Source organism: Sander vitreus, chromosome 2 (assembly GCF_031162955.1).
Source record: "Sander vitreus isolate 19-12246 chromosome 2, sanVit1, whole genome shotgun sequence".
In the NCBI taxonomy this organism is placed as follows: Eukaryota; Metazoa; Chordata; class Actinopteri; order Perciformes; family Percidae; genus Sander; species Sander vitreus.
The window spans coordinates 26,441,956-26,460,060 of record NC_135856.1 but is presented as its reverse complement, the minus strand read 5'-3'; the positions used below and the strand labels follow the sequence as shown (position 1 = coordinate 26,460,060).

At 39.6% G+C, this 18,105-nt stretch overlaps 1 protein-coding gene across 1 annotated transcript in view; it reads right to left on the bottom strand.

The window, feature by feature from the left end:
• The window catches only part of tll1 (tolloid-like 1), a 51,113-nt gene that overhangs the window by 30,390 nt on the left and 2,618 nt on the right, over nt 1-18,105 (bottom strand). The window contains exons 2-3 of the mRNA XM_078263179.1: nt 1,198-1,320; nt 921-1,001 (exon numbers count right to left, since the gene is read on the bottom strand). Coding sequence (XP_078119305.1) covers nt 921-1,001; nt 1,198-1,320 — 204 coding nt within the window. The remainder of the gene's footprint in view (nt 1-920; nt 1,002-1,197; nt 1,321-18,105) is intronic.

Sequence of the window (18,105 nt, the reverse complement as noted above, 5' to 3'; positions counted from 1 at the left end):
GTGTTCAGAGGGGCCTGACTTTCTCAATACTCAAAAATCACAGTGAAAATGGACATTCTCCATTCAATGAAGCCTACAAGGACCAGTGGTTTGTATGATTTAAGCTGCATTTACATTATAGTGGAAAAACAAGCAAGCCACTTTGCTTTGTGCAGGATTCTTGAGGGGGAAGGTCTGGGAGGGTTTAACTCTAAAAAATGGGGATTATATGATGATGTTATTATGAACCAAAATGACTTCTTGCAAAGACCTACTGGCTATAATGGGAATATTGTTACAATAGCTGTAGTTAGATCACAAAAGTGGCTCAAACTGCCATTTGCAATAAACTTATTAGCTAAATTTAAAGGCTGATATTTCATCCACCAAATGTTTTTTTTTGTTTGGTCTCCAATTATTATTATTATTATTATTATTATTATTATTATTATTATTATTATTATTATTTTATTGTATTGGTACATTCAAAAATATGTATCTGTCCTCCATCTTTAATTGCAGCCGAAATGCAGAAGAAACAACTTTCTGTGCGATACTGATCCAAGCAAAGCGCTTTACTCATTTCACTGACTTGAAAATCAACATGCACTTCAAACTTGTTTGAGATTGTCATCTATCACAGTGAACACTTCATCAGCCTTTTTTGTCAACTTGCATCGTTACAGTAGGCAAGCGGCAACCAAAAATTCTTCTTGGTAGTGCACTCAATGTTGCTCAGACAATTGGGTTTTAGAAGTCTAATCAAAGCTTCAAATCTCTGCAGAAAAGTTGGTTTACGTACTGTATGGAAATAAACGAAGATTTAGGATGCCATTATGGTATGTCTGCAGTAAGCTAAAGGACACATAATTTGTAGTTTATTGGCTAAAACATGAAAGATCACCATCATTAAAGTGACTAATAAAGTTAAGGGTTCTTACCGAAGCCAAACCTGCGTATTCTCTCCAGCAGTAGATATAAAGATCCTCTCTTATTAGAAATGTCATGTTCCTCCAGGCCACCTGACACACACAAGAGCCAAGAATCAAAACCCGAACAATGCACAATAAATGCTGATATCCTAAGGTGGCCCCTGTCTACCTCCTTTCTATTGAAGCTGCTTTACTCTGCAGCTGAAGGTTAATGAAAGAGAGAGAGTTTCAGAGGAAACATGAGAGAGAGAGCATTACATAATGATTACTCAGTGAGTCCACTTACCAGATGTGTGTCCCTGCCGGGAGGGTGTGTGCATGTGTGTGTGCTGTGTGAGGTCTATCGTCCGGTCAATCTGGAACATTCGCAGGTCCTCCTCATCTAAAGCGATGTCGCCCCAGAATGCAGCTGGAAGTTAAGAGAAAAACATGTTATAATCACAATCATCAGCAGAATCACAAACATCATTATCCCTGGAAAGTAGGGATTAATCGTTTTCAAATCAAAATCGCGATTTGAAATAATGCGATCAGCTAATCGGGAAGACCACGATTAATCGAATGTGAAATATTAAGTTGAATGTTTGATTTAACATTTTTATTCCACTTTTCATTAATATATTTACTGTTTTTTCATAAGATAAATGCTGGAATAAAAGAGATCCATTACAGAAATATCCTTTTTTTTCAGTCGATCTTTTATTTAATTTGTATTACTTTATTTAACATGATCGCAGAAGGTGCAATACGTAGCAATTAGATTTTTTTCCCCAAATCGTTCAGCCCCACTGGAAAGGACAAGTTTGTTATTGTTAAAAGCTAAATTTAATATTTGTCTTCATAAGAAGTGTTGGCTGGTTTGTTTACGGTTAGTGAGTTAGATGCCCATGTAGATGTGTGGTGTTTGTCCAGAGTGAGCCATCCCCAGTCAAGTTCAACACTTGTGTTTTCTATCATACATACTGTTTGCAGGTCTTGTGCTGCAACATAAGAGAGACTTGCCACTGAAAATGTTTTGTTTTGTTCTTTGTGTGTGGTTTGATCATTTTTAATAAAATCCGTAGAAAAAATGAACGAGGAATTAGAGAGTGACAAAGAGTAAGTGACTGATCTGATAAATCAGAGTGTGTAAAGTCAAGGAGCAGCACTTGCTCCTCCGTCATTACCATGGCTAAGGTGCACTTGAGCACGGCCTTTAAGCCACACGTGCTCCAGTTGAGCTACTCAGTGGCCAACAAATCAGACTGCGATGGTACTATAGCAGCTTCCAGGTATGAATAGGAGAGTAACTGCTTTGAGTGTGGACAGGGCATTCTTGAAAAAGAAAGTAGAGCTCATCCAAAAACATGGTTTCAGTCAGAAATGGAAACAATAACAAAAACTCTGCAAGGGCTTAAAAATAATGTGTAGTCTTTGCAAACAAGTAGCGTACATTGACCACTCTTCTTCAAAATGTGGAATTAAAATCACTTGAGCAGAAAAAAATCGAGTTCTTAAGGGTCTTTTTCAGAATGATGTCCCGTTTTTTCAAGGATGTTTAGGCTTTATTTGCACTTTAAGTTTAGTTCAAGTCCAAACTATTTGACCGATCAGACCTGCAGTGCAGAGCTCTAAGAGCCTTTGATTAGGTAAATACAATGATCACCTCTACACCAGGCAGGGGCTTACTGTAGCTGTCACACAAGTACAATCCTAGTAGAACTCACGTAGCAGAAAGTTGCTCAGGTGTTTTCTTTATCTGTAGAGGGAAGTCACAATGAATTGAATCCTCTGTCACCATAGTTTCACTCACTCCAATTACACACCCAATACTACACTCAAATACCTATAAACTTTTGTTTGACATGTACTATATATATATCTATATCTATATATATATCTATATATATCTATATATATATATATATATATATATATATATATATATATATATATATATAGAGTACATGAGATACTAGAGAGCTTAATGCAGCTTCGTCTCCCTCCCTTTCTATTCTATCACACACAAACAGTCACCAGGTCCTAGTCTATATCCACGATCTTCCACTTCCGGGATTGCTACGTTGCCACCGGAAATTTCGCCGGATGTCACTCTTTTTGGCCAGATGTCCGTCACCTTCCGCTTTCTTTGTGTTGGAATTTTAAACTCCGGTCGATTTATGAGGACTATGGTCCTCTGCAGGGTAAATCCAGCCAGCTAGACTATCTGTCCAATCTGAGTTTTCTGTTGCACGACTAAAACAACTTTTGAACATACACGTTTCACCAAAACAAGTTCCTTCCCAAGGCTATTTTGCAGCGGCACAGTGGCTCTGTCCGGCGCCCATGTCGATTGTGATTGGTTTACAGAAATGCCAATAAACCAGAGCACATTTTTCTCCCATCCCGGAATACTGTGTGGACTAGCCAGACCCTCTTCCTCAGCGCTGTGGAGGAAGGTCTGGCAAAGCGGGACTACCAGGTCCCGGTGGTCTTACAGTGGTCTGGTATCAGGCCATGTGTGACACTCCCACCACTGTCCCCCTCCACTACTCTCTCCCTCCCTGCCTACTCGGACCACTCCAGTCTCTCCTCCCCATCTTCTCGTTCTCCCTCTTTCCATACAATCTGGTTAAAGATTATTAATCTTGTTTAAAATTGTTAAAGATTACTAATTACTATTAAAAGGACAGGTTAACACTTCATCAAATCTGTCTTAACTCTTTAGCATTCTGCCCCCTTTTTTCTAGAGGAGTAGGGGTGGGGGACAGAGGATGTTTAGGGGGTGAGAACAGGTCAAAGGTAGATTCCACATCAAAGTGGTACACAGCCTTTGAAAGCTAGGAACCTGAGGATTCATTTGACATGCATATATATATATATATATATATATATATATATATATATATATATATATATATATGAGTGTATGATGGCCATTCTCATGCTGTCTCATAAGTTGTTGCAGCAGTGTTTGGGTTGATACCATTTGTTACACAGATTTGGTGCACAATTTAAAAAAATGTTATCACTTGAGAATTGATCAAAATTGTCAAACATCCCCTCCAAAATACCACATTAAGACACCAAGACCTTGAATACGCCATAGAAAAAAAAAAACATGCTATGATCCTAGAGGTCACAATGGGTCATTTCATACAATGACACAAGTTTCAGAAAATTATCTCACTATATTGAATTGGCTACTATGTGTACTAACATCATCACACAGGAATAATATGGCTCTCTTTGAATCCACAAGAGTATTATCTTTCCTGTCATACACAATATATGCTACTCCAAGACCCCAGTAAGTATTATATAATGACATAAAGCTGAAGCTTGAACCTTTTTGGTTAAAATGTTTGTTCAGATAAAGGCAAAATGCCAACAAAAAAATATAAACAAATGTGTGTGTAATGCAATGTTTCAGATTTCGAGTGTTAAATGACCTTTAATTCCGTAGGTTTATGGTGGTGTGTGTGTGTGTGTGTGTGTGTGTGTGTGTGTGTGTGTGTGTGTGTGTGTGTGTGTGTATATATACCGGCCACAGCAACCACTTTTTTCCACAATCTTAAAACCACTCCTGTTCCCACAGCATGCCTCATCTGCCTGCCTCTCATCTTACTCAAAAACCTTCCCTCCCGATTGCTTATGCTTCAGTTCCCATCCTCTCTCATCCTTTTGTGGCTCATTACAATCAGTTTCTTTCTTTCTTCTCTCCCTCTCCTATATCTACAGCACATCTCCCAGCCTGCAACAATGAACAACTGGACGATAACCATCGCTAAATGATTAGTTGAGCGGAGTTACTGCCCTCCACAGGGACTCAAGACACTGATACATTAACAATGGCATGGGAGAAGCTTGTCACTTAGCTAATCAGGATTGCCACTAAAGGAAATGGGGGGTCAGGGTGCCATTGTGCTCAACTCAAGCTATTGTTGAAGTGAGGAGCAAACCACAATGACCACATATGGTTTACAAATCACGATATCAGATACAGACTGGGAGTGTGTGCTGTTGAATGGTGCTGTATGCTATGTTGGTTAGATGAATAGGAGGATAACGTCTGATCTAAAGGTTAGAGCTGCTGTAAAGTATGTTTTATTATCTTCTGTATTTTATGTATTTATTACTTTTAATCCAATCCCTCTACATATTCAGTTTACTATAATATAAGACAAGTAAAAACTTTCAATCCTCATATTTGAGAAGCTGGAACCTTGAAATGACTTAAAGCTGGGGGAGGCAGTTTATTTTTGGTGTTGTTGGGCAACAATTCCATAATAATCTTTCAGCATATTGTAATTCAAGTTGTCTGAGAGAAAACTAGACTACTGCACCTCCTCTTTGGTTCTGTATTCAGGCTTTAGTAAATCTATCCATGAGGGGAGACTTGGCCAATCACAGGTCACTCCATATTTAATCAATTATACTGTGTCTTAATTGACCTGTTTATCTGAATCAGATTGCACACAGGTGTTGGTACGGGTTAATGCTGCTGACATACTTGGAGGTGTTTGTTCATTTTCATACCATCACACAGCTGGTACAGTTGCAGGTGTTTAAGTGGTTTGATTAGAACAAACCAGTTATCATTTGGGGATGTTGTGGTAGGCAACAATCACAACCAATCTCATCAGTTCTAGTCATTTATTGCTTGATTTGTAATGTCGCTACAGCTGGAAAACAGTTATTTATAGCATAATGAAATATGCAGATATAACAAACTTTGTAGTACAATAAAATGTCTCTCCCTTGTATACTTTTTTTTTTTTTTTAATTAAAAGCCTGCATTTAGTGAGTCACTGGTCGAAAAAATAAAGCAGTCAAACTCGACACCTATAAAAGAAGTTTATTTGACTCTGAAGTGCTTGATGTTGTTGTGACTTTGCCATATAAAGCAACAAAATAACACAATTACACCACCACTGCTAAGATGTGGTCTGGACAGGAGCTGGTACAAATTGCACTGTGGGTGACCCAATTTCTACTGACACTCCCGTCTACTGCAAACTCTGCCAAAGTGGTGTCATAGTGAGCCACAAAAACTACCAAATGGGTGCAAAAGATCCACTTAACACCAAAAGAAACTCACACTTCACCAGCAAAAAGTCACAATCTGTGCATTGCACCTGCATTAGAAATTATATTCCCCCTGGCTTTTGTTTCTATTTGTAGGACAGTGTGTTTGTGACATTACACTTCTAGTAGTTCTGCATATTTCAGGACAACAAGAGAAACTACAAGGACTAAAAGTTTTCCAGAGAAAAGGAGCTGACACAAGCAGAGATACAAAGCAAGGAGAGGAGGGAGAATACAGTTATAGTAAGTTTGGTCCATTGATTGTTGGGGTCTTGTTAATCCATAGAGATACCATAAATAGCCCAAAGTCAAGCCAGTGGGTGAGGAGGGGTGAGGACAGTGAGGCATGGAGATGCTGGAGGAAGGGTATTGATCCAAAAACCCCAGGACGTCCCAGGAGACCTACATCATGCTGACCAGGGCCTTACTGTTCGCCCTTCAGCAGGGGCACTGCAGCAAACACACACACACATACACACATACACACATACACACACACACACACACACACACACACACACACACACACACACACACACACACACACACACACACACACACACAGGAATAATGCACCAAACACAAACTGAGAAGCAGACTTCCCTCACATGTATCCAGCTTTGTGTGTTTTACTTTGTAAGAGCTGAAATATGAACATTTTTATCCTCATGCAACAATGTCCACTGAAACATAATTTGCACCTGAAAAATACAGTACAAGCATATATTTAGCTGTTACTTGTTGGGCCCATGGAGTACACATCAGCTTGGTCATAAACCTTTTCAGTGCTTAACTGTAATCTGTTAGACAGTAACACATTTTGCATTTATAGATGCAATAAGTAAAAAGTAAAACACTAAAATAATAAAAACAAATAGTTCATTATTCTGGTTTTAATTATTGAATAATTAACATTTTTGGGTAGAATAGTCTTTTTTTTTAAACTTTTGTTAAGGTTATTCTACCTTCATGTTTTAAGTTTTTATCATTTATTAAGGTGACATTTCTACAATTTATTTGTCTGCTGCTTGAATATTTATAGTTTCTATTTTGTGATCACCTCAAAGTCACTATGTGTTTAATCTTTGTCATTATAGCATCTTTTCAATATTTCCTTTGACATTTTACATATACTATGGTACAATACAGCAAAGAAGTATGCACTGCTGAGTTATGCACTCATGCTGAACTCACTGGGGTGTATCTAACACAAACACACACACACACACACACACACACACACACACACACACACACACACACAGACACACCTCACTAAGCTCCTCATTAAGCAAATATAAGGTCACACTGTATGTGGGCTAAGGTGTGTGTGTGTGTGTGTGTGTGTGTGTGTGTGTGTGTGCATGTGTATGAGCCCTTCCACTTGTGTGATATTATTTCATTTTAAATAACTGTGACTGTGAGCGTACTACATTTATTAAAAAGAGATTATCGCTGCCTTGTTTGAGGATTTTCTCCAAAAGTAATTGTTGAGCAAGCTGCTTGATCGGCATTAAATCTTTGTGAGCAACAACAGGTGCTGCAGTTCAAGCTCTCTGTACACCGACAGTGTTGAAAATGTTGCAAGGTTACAAAAATGCACAGCCAAAAACTGCAACAGCAACAACAATAAATACAACATACTAACCAGTTGAGTGGGCTAATAAAGTAACACTCCTCCACCCAAAATTTCCACAATTCAGTCAACGCCTGTAAGATGGACTGGTGGCTGTTATTAGTTTGTAGTCAACACCGAACAGTCAGATTTTTGTCAGTAGAGCTGAAAGGATTAATCGATTCGTAGATCAAGAGAAAATTAATTGCAAACTATTTGGACGATTCATCGTTTTTTAAGCCTAAATGCCAAATATTCATTGCTTTCAGCTTTTAAATTGTGAAATTGTCTTCTCCTATAGTAAACTAAATATCTTTAAGTTTTGGAACCTTGGTTGGACAAAAGAATAAATCTAAAAACTTCCCCCCAGACTGTGAAAAACTGTAATAGACATTTTTCACTCTTTTTCGACATTTCACAGATTCATAGAAAAATAAATCAACAGATGAATCAATAAAGATAATTGTTAGTTGCAGCCCTACTATACTACTGTTGAGCTAATCATTAGTCTCATCTGTTGGTTTGTGCATGTTTCAGCAGTTACATCCTGCTCTTTAATCGGTCAGAACCATCTGTCCGAGTCATGTTTTGTCATAACTGTTCGAAACATACTGAGCATATAGACAGTAAAGAGAAATGGATAATACAACCCTACTACCAGACAACAACGACAATGTTGGATGATCCTGTAAAACCCTAAATAACATTCAATGACATTTGATCGATCATGGTTATCGCAAACAAAGGACAATTCCGGCGCAAAATGAACCTAGGGGTTAATAACATATGTGTACCGTGTCGACCGTTCTCTGGGATATGTTTTCATGCTAATCGAATGTGTGGTGCTATTTTGAGCCTTGTTAGTGGTATAAAATAGTGATTTACCCTCTGCCCCGTAAGCTAGCGTTCCAAGCTAATCACCGGTTTGCACTAGCTTGTTTCTAGCTACATACACATTCGATTAGTATGAAAACATATCCCAGAGAACGGTTGACACGGTACACATATGTTATTAACCCCTAGGTTCATTTTGCGCCGGAATTGTCTTTTAAGGTATGCTAAAGTTTAGGGAAAGACACTGGTCTCCTACATGAAAGCCAGATCTACTACCAGATGGCAGAGCAGTGAGGCGAACAACTGGACATCTGAAACGACCCGGAAATAAAGCACAGACTGATCATAAACAAATCCAATTAACAGGGAAATATCACAGCCTGCCTTCAGGTCCTCAGGAGAACTATTTGTCTTTTCATTTTTGAAACATAAATCCCCATGATTTAAATTACAAAAGGTTATTCGGTTACCTTGTAAAAACAATGTGTGCGTCTGGGAAAGGAACATCTGCGACTGCAAAAACGTGCACACTTAAAGAGCACTCCACCACATAAACTCAAGGGGATAACAGGGAAAGAAATGTTCGGTATGAGACAAAATAACATTATATCATATGACACACACACACAGAGAGATCTGGTGTAACCTCCTAATCCCATTACTGTGAAACTGAGATTCCTCTCCAGCGGGTCATGGGTTTGGTCAGACATTGTGACAGGACATGACCATGGCTCGGTTTTACCATCAGGGTGTCCTGGGTGTGCACCCATGGGCCCGTCAGGCAACAGGCTCTTACATAAACAAAGATCAAATGAAAGGTTATTTTTTTTGTAAGGATGGTGGATAGTCCCGCTCTGTCTGTCTTCCAGTCGGTACATCAGGTGTGACTGCAAGGCGTCACTCATTAGAGGACTTATTTCTTTGAGGTTGTTGTAACATTGATTTCAGTGTAATTGCTATGAGTTATGAGTTTTGTTGACGGATTACAACAAATAAATCAGGTTGGGAGATTAAATCAGACACAGCTGGCTAAAAGTGCTGAAACGTTTGTTAAAGAGGCTATAACTGATATTTCTACAATAACAATGTATCAACAGACAATGTTAAAAAAAAAAACAGTGTGGTAATGAAAGGGGTTGCTTGTCGCCAAGAACCTACAGAGTCACTCAAATCTCTAGCTCCCGATCAGCTAGATACCTTACCTTATAGTGAATATCAGCTCATTTTGTTATCTGCCTAGTCTGCAACTTTACTGTTTTGGTTCACCCTCACCCCTCTCATAGCATTGATATTTTCCTTAGGAGTTGGTAGAGACCACAAACAGAGCTAAAAGAGAGTGAAGCAGGGAAAGCATCAAAAGGGATGAGGATAACGATAGTGATACTGATTGTTTACATCCAAGTGTTTTCTGTAACATTCTAGTTAGCTGCTTTGTAGGATGGATAATACTTGACATCATGTTCTACCTTGTGCAAACTCTGCAGCACACTTCCACATTTGGTGTGGAAGGGGCCTACACACAGGTATTTCACAACGTCCAAGGACCAATAGAAAGTGCTGTTGGAAGCCAACAGTTGGAAACTCCTCAACAAAATTCTGCTCAAACAATTGCCTGATTCTAGCAGAATCGGAGTCGCTTTTTAATAAAATATAGAAATAGATAAAGCAACGTCAAAAAGAAAGTGGGCAGTTTAGCAGTTTTTAAGTATTTCTGCAAACAGCATTGACTTTCAATATTATCTCCAGCAGTGTGATATAATGTGGCCAACATTGCTCCAGCCATTGTGTGGTTGTTGTGCATCAACTGTACATGCATCTGTGAAGAATCTCAGTCATCAGGGTCATGGTTTATCTGGGAGTGCTAAGTCAAGGGGCAACTGCACTCTTTATGTTCTTGAAGATATTTTGCCTTGAATCATGCGACTCTAAACATGACAGCCAGGTAGACTAACGGCCCACATGTGACCCCAATGACTCTGACTGAAAGATGTAAAGGTTCCTACAGAGGTTAAATGCCTTGGATTCCCAACCAGTCAGTACAAACTGCAGAAGCCTTTTGGATGAGACCTTGGATGAAACTTAAAATCCAGTTGCTCTCGACTTTGCACTTCTTTGCAGTACTGTCTTTGCACATTTATGAGGCATGTACACAGTTAGGCTTGTTTCTAGCTAAAATATCAACCTTGCGGATCAGGCTACTGTAAGACCGTGTAGCTGTGCATCATGTGGTGCAGGGAGGCTGCATCTGTGACCGCAGCTGGGTTTTACAATACTATGGAATATCTGACAAAAAAATAAGAGTCTGACTGTAAAAAGGTGGCTTTTCCTCAGCTAACAATGGGTGTATGCGAATGATTTTGATGCTATAAATACCACCTGGAAAAACTTGGTGACATAAAAGCAGCCAGACATTTAATAATTGAGCAATGCGTGGCAGGTGGGCGAAGTGACGGCGGTGCTGACTCATGGCTTCTGCAGCTCCGGAACAATGACGCTCCAAAACAAACAAGTCGGTTCCCAGCGCGGCCACAGAGTTTGTGCTGAGGCGGGAATCCTGAAGAAGACTTCGGAAGCTCAGTGGCAGGAGCACTCTGCTCGGGAAAATCCTGTTTAATATAATATGACTGAGACCGTCCTCTCGCTCACACATACACACATAATGCAGCCTCAGTGTCAAACACACACATTGCTCTAGTTTCCTTCCTACTGAGGAATGGGGGAAGGGGTGAACAGTAGCTGCAGCTCACTGTCACGACATTGTGGGCTTCACTCTCTGACTGAAAAAATCAGAGGCACTCTCAGTATACATGGGCATGGGCACACACATATTCCGCTGTTTAGGATACACTTGATACACTGATCAGAATACAGGAGTTTAGTAAAACTTATATCAAAACGCTGTGTGACTGCGGAGTCACTAAAATGCCACCTGAATCCCGAAAAGACCAAAATACTTGTAAGTGTTGTTTCTACAAAGCTTTCCCTCCATTGCTTTTCTGTTTTTAAAATCATCTGGAGCCCACAGACGAAATATCCCACAGCCAACAACTTTTGTGAATGGACACCAGATCTCACCCACAACAGCTGGAAACCCCTATATAAAATATATACAATCATATAGTGTGGGATCTAAATGGGCTTTTGATTTCCTTTTTGCACTTTAAGTTAAGTTGTGTTCAGACCAAATTCAAAGCAAATTTTTGTAACGTCAAATGAAAGCCATAAGTTGACAGACAGATTCCCTCTTAGCCGCTTGAACTGCGGCAAAGATGTGTTAATGCAAGTTAAAAAAAGATTCCCAATTCTCCTGAGGCTGTACAGCTTAACTTCATGAATGTACAGAGACGAGAGAAAAAACCAGAGGGTCAGGATTCTGAGCTGTCACAGAAACATCTACATGGATGAAAGGGTTTTATGGGTCTGCTGGGTTGCTAGTAATAGAGACCCGACCTAGGTTCTGAGTCCTCCTGTGTCTCAGGTCTGTATCTTAGTATGTCTAATACAGAATGGATCCAAGTGGAATCGCTCTCAGCTCTGATCACATGGTGCACCAGAATCATCACACTGTGGTTTTGAGGCGGGACAGATTGTAAACTGGAAAGTGCAGTTGAAATGTATTCTCCCTCACTATTTGAGTTTATACACGTACTAGGGGTAAATGATATATCGACTCAATATCGTTATTGCGATATCACGATGCGCGATATTATATCGAAAGTGTCGCAATAAGTATGCAATATTTTGTTTATTTTGTGCAGCGATGCGTCCCGTCCGCTTGAAACGCTGTAATGATCATGTTTCATCGGCCAGTTACCGTGCCACTTGCACATGTTAGTGCACGTCAGCGCTCGGGTCCACTACGTGACTAACCCTATGGAGCGTATCACATGACATGTGTGCATATTTCGACAGAGTGACAAAATGGATAGAGACAAAAAAAACGGAACGAATCAGAGAAGCGAAAGAAAAGAAGGACCTAAAGAGAGAGCGAAGGGAGTCAATGGAGCAAAAGAAAGAACACAAAAGTAAGAAAATGACTTACTGATTGATTGAAGAGGAAACTTTAGTGGCCAAAAGTAATCCCATCCCGCATCTATTTCTCACCTGTAGCTATCCTGCAACTTTATAAACAGTGTTTATATGAGGCAGAGTTTGGAGTCGGAAATATTGAATATTTTTCATCCACGACCGACCTGTGGTCCAGCTGCACTACGGAGCCGTAGATAAGGCTCAGTGTGCACTATATTGTTGTGAATCTATTTTGACGCGTTTTCCCATAACTTTTGTAATTTTACATATGTTTAAATCGAAATTACTATCAATATCGCAATATTCATAATCGATGTCGCAATATCACATTTTGTCAATATCGTGCAACCCTAACGCGCACATCAGTTTCAGGTACGTTTTTTACAGGTCTGTTTTGTATCGTGAAAACCTGTAACACAGTCACACACAAAGTCAGTGCATATGTTGCTGCAGCTAATGTCCATACAGATTTGGTTTGTGGTGAATAAACACAGAACACAATTCCAATTAAGAAAATATTCCCTGTGCATTCAATCTTTTACAACATACTTTAAACACAGTTTGCACAAACCAAAGATGGTGCAGTACAAGGTTTGTATTTATCAAACTATGATGAACCAACATGACAGGGATTTTGAAACGTAAGTAAGTGCAACTTCCTACAAAAGGTTGGAGTAACTCCAATGGAAGCACAGTGACTACACGGAAAATGTTTGGATACAAATCCCTTATGTAGCCCTGGGAGTTACTGAAAACAACTAAATGCCAATGTGTGATTTTTTTTCCCTACACCTGTAAAAAAGAAAAATTAAAATTAAAAACACAAGATTGATATCATGTGTAACATAAGCACTGTATCTAAACCCACTCTACTAAGACCCGGCAGCCAGCTTTTATCTGAACAACAGAACCTGAGAACAGAACTGAACCACTTCATGTAGGCAGCAGAGTGGAGATCTCCTCTCAAGTTGAAGGTCCTGGTTTAAGCTCCACATGGAAACTGTGATGTACCTATTTATGTTACTTAAATGCTCATAAACGCAACACCAAATCACTGTCAACTCTTTTACCTGACTCGGCTCTCCGATCCCCATGCAGAGACGAGAAAAGAATAATTCCTCATTTCAGGATTTGGGTAATATGTATTGCTGTTGTTTGTGCATGATGGAGAGAACAAAACCACTTCTCTCCATTTTTTGAATTTTCTTTAAAATTTCCTTTAAAAGCATAATGCAATTTTGGTTTGGTTTTGTTTAACACCCTTGTTGCAGCTTGTTGTGATTCCTGTACTGTAGCAATTGAGTTCAGAGATGTACAACCATGAGAAAATGTACATTATGTATTGTACAGTACTGCTGCACACTCCTGTGACAAACCACTACTGTATTTGAAGAACAGGCAGTTGGGTATCCTGGGTCACTCCTGAAGAAATGACCCACAGCTTTACGTTTGTTTTGCGTTCACTCCGTTTGTGTGAGCGTTTTATGAGAACAGTGATTTGGAAGGAAGCATGAATGACTCTTAAGTGAGCACAGCAGCTTGGGCACGTCTGTACGAGTGTGTGTGTGTGTGTGCGCGTGTGTGTGTCATCTCCAGCTGAGTAGCAGGATGCAGACAACCAGGAAGAGATAAGCGCGGTTGAATGGAGGGAGCTCTGCGTTTGTGTGCGTGTGTATCGAGTGTGTGCATGTGCGTGTGTGTTCGCGTAGGGAAATCACTTCACAAAGACCTGGAAGTGTGTGTTCTCCTGTCTACCAGCGCAGGACTCGGAGGAGATAAGCAGACAGCCAAATATTCCCCTTGTGTTTTCCCAGCAAAAACAGGAGGCGGAATACCAACCACTCAGACCGATGCCACAGGGTCAGGCATGGAATGAGCTGCGCTTCCACTTCTTACAAGCTGCACACACACAGAAACACTGACAACAAAATGGGTCCACACTAGGGGTGCAACTTACAATTGTCTTCATTATCGATTATTTTGTTGGTTATTTTTTCATTTAATGGATGGATATGCATGTGTGTGCACATGTGTAAACCCGATTTGTGCTCACTTTGTGTGTGCATATCTGTATATATGTTTAGATGTTAAAGGTGTATGTGTGTAATAATATGCAGATGTTGGGAAGATACACATTGATGTATCTATCACAGTACATACTATTGATATTTCTTCCCCTTTGAGTGTGGGCAGTGGGATATGTAATTGGTTATGTAAATAAAGGATGAGTGTTAAATGGTGTAAGGGAATGGTTTGATTTGTATTTCCAGTATCAGGTATACAGTTATTCAATAATGTATCTAGTGAACTGCTGTGCTTCTATATGTGAGTCATGGGAATATATTAATATTAGGGCAGTCAATTGATTAAAATGTTTGACTAGCGATTCATCTTTTCTGTTTTTATCTGTTCTGAATGTACTTTATAAGGGATATTTTTTAGTGGTATTTGCAACACAGTCTCACGGTAGTTCGTGAAATGGTCACGTTATTTTTAATCTATTGATTCGTGTACACGTTTTTTCGTGGTGGTCAGCACGTAATGGGAAGCATCTATACGGAGGTTGGGTTTAGGAAAAGAAGAACGGGGAAAGGACACGTCACACGCCGGGACACGATCCGTGGTCTCTGGGGGACGCGGGACAATAACGGGACGGTTGTGTTTAGGAAAATAAGAATGGGGAAAGGAAACGTCACACATGGGACACGATCCGTGGTCTCTGGGGGACGCGGGACAACAACGGGACAGTTGGGTTTAGGAAAAGAACAAAGGGGAAAGGAAACGTCACACGTGGGACACGATCCCTGGTCTCTGGGATGAAAGTCCTGTGTTGTTTGACCCATCCACCACCCCAACCAACCTCCCTACGTGGATTTTCGGCATTTCATACTACTCGCTACCGTAGTCGTGCTGTGATCACGACATATGCTTCCCATTGTAATACATTAGTTTAAAAAAACGTTCTGACCACCATGAAAAAAAACAGATAAACGTGTCCGGGTACACGAATCAATAGATTAAATAACGTGACCATTTCACGAACTGCCGTAAGACTGGGTTGGTATTTGAGAATGGACGTACACCGGTGGTAACTCAGTTCACATCCATAGTACATGCAAATAACTTTAGTCTTGTGGAGAGAACCATCTGGAAGGGCTTTGAAACTTAACTTGCCATTCAAAAGACCCCTTTCTTTATCACTCACGGTGCTTTGTTTAATCAAGGATCTGCGGACTGGAAGCATGGGAATTAATTACAATAGAAAATATATTCATAAGTAGGAGGGTCTGAAAAGTCACTAAATCTAGCAAGAAAGTCGCCAAGTTGGCAACACTGTCACCACAACGTTACTGCTGTAGCTTCCTGATTTCCCAAACTAGGGAGCGAAATCACAGAACGTGCGTGCGTTAATTGTGCATTAAAAAATTTGTTAAAAGGAATTTGCATTAACTCGTTAACTTTCCTTTTTGAAAGCCCTAATTAATATAAAATATTAGGGCTTTCAAACGATTCATTTTCGCTGAATTTCTATAGTTAATTGCGATTAAACGCGTATTTTATCACATGATTAAAATTCTATTATTTTGCATTTCAGTACATATTAACAATGGAAAGCAATTCTTACCAGTGTATCTTGATTGGGAATCAAATGAATGCAAAGAAAGTTTTGTAATTATTTATTTACTGTAAACAAAAGAAAAATGTGTGAATCTATCATTATTACACAATTCCTCCAAGTACCTAACTAAAAATCTAAAAATCCCTATCCTTACCAGAGTCAATATAGTGTTTAGTAACTCCTAAATAATGTTGATTACTCACTGACGTCCAGTGATCACCGTCGACGGCAATAAGATGGATCAGAACATGCCAACCGTAGTACGTCTTTAAGACCCGGGCCTCTATGATGCTGACAGGTTTTCAGTTAGTTGCCACCCATTTCGCAAGAGCTGTAGTAATTTTTTTGGGATTTGGTTTTATCAACAAGTCGGCAAGTAGCACTCTCCAAAATAGTGCTTTGCCTGAGTGGGTAGCATGCTAGCGTTAGCATCACGTTAACTGAACTATATGCTTAGCTCCGTAGGTGGTAGCTCAAGCTTGACGTGCTTCGTGATATTTTAATTTGGCTTTACACAACGTGCATATGGCTTTCGACTTGTCTACGAGCCGTCAGGGAGTTTTGGAAAATAAAAATCTCCATTCAGAGTTATTGCTGCTGTCTTTCTCCGTCATGCCTGCAGCCTGCAGTAGGAGGATGTGTTACGAGGAAGTGGAAGCTTGATGATAAGTAACGGTGCTGCAAAGGGTCAAAATAGTAGCCTGTTAGGCACGACGCCAAGCCCAGTGAAGTGTAAAATAAATTAATAAATGCCAGCATGCGATTAAAAAAAAAATTATAATGAGTTGGAATGTAGACTTAATCAATTCATTTTATGCCTAAAAATAGGGCGGAAATCAATTTTTTAAGGCTATTGGCAGTTTTTTCTGATTTACTGGGTAACAAAAGGAGATATTCATAATCCCCTCTGGTAATGTATTTTCATTGAATATATCAACAAAATGCAAAAATAATTTTGAACCTTGTTTTTTTCAATGGTCAGATTCGTCACGTCAAAATATATGCAAATTAGCACATATTTAATTAGATATAGCCTGATTAGCATATTTAAACATAAAATTACAGAAAACTTGCAATACATATTTTTCACCTATTCATGTGAGTAATCAACTGGTAAAGTTTCATGGTGATATCTGTAAGTTAAAAATGTTACCCTATTCACCTGTAGTGTCTCGCCTTAATGCGATTTAAAAAAAATTAACGCGTTATGCTCGACCCTTAATCGCATCGCGATTCATGTGCAAAAAGTCGAAGCTCGCAGACTGCACCAGCCGGGAGGGCATGCATGAGACGGGAGGGCTCCAGGCTGCAGCCATACCCGACTCAAATATCCTTTCGGTCCTGTGATTATTTGTGAAATTGTGCAAACGACAGCTTTTTCAAGGCATTTGAGAAGGAAGGAGTGGTAGCATGCAAGCCCCCAAATTGACAACAATTTATTGATGCCTTCTGTACTGGTTTGTGCTTGGCAAAAACATACAGATACCCACTGTTTTTTTTACAGCCATGACATACGTGATTAAACCTCTGCATTCTCATCTTACGCATCCCACTCCTCTGTTATGGTGTGGTGGCCATTTCAGTAGATTTACTCACTAACATTGTTGTGGAAACACAATAAGCATGGAAACTAAATGCACACTTCCTGCATTACTGCATTACTTAAAATACAGTTTAAGTCCAGACAGGGACCTTTGCTGCATGTTGCCCCCCCTCACCGCGTTATTGGTTGCTCTCTACTGTCAACTATCTAATGAAGGCAAAACAGTGTCTTTAAACTAACATAAAAATGTAAAGACTCTGTAAAACGTGCACACATGATTTTCACTAAATAGGAAGAACAGAAAGAAGTACTAATTATGGAGAGGTTTAAGAGAAACGGGATACTCGTGTGTGCAATTGCTGTGATAAATCTAAGCATGTAAGTATGAATACATTCTTTATGTACGCTGATCTTTCCAGCAAATAAAAACATTGCTTGTGTTTTCTCACTTAGTTATTTTAACCTACAAGAGTCGCTCAGTTACTCA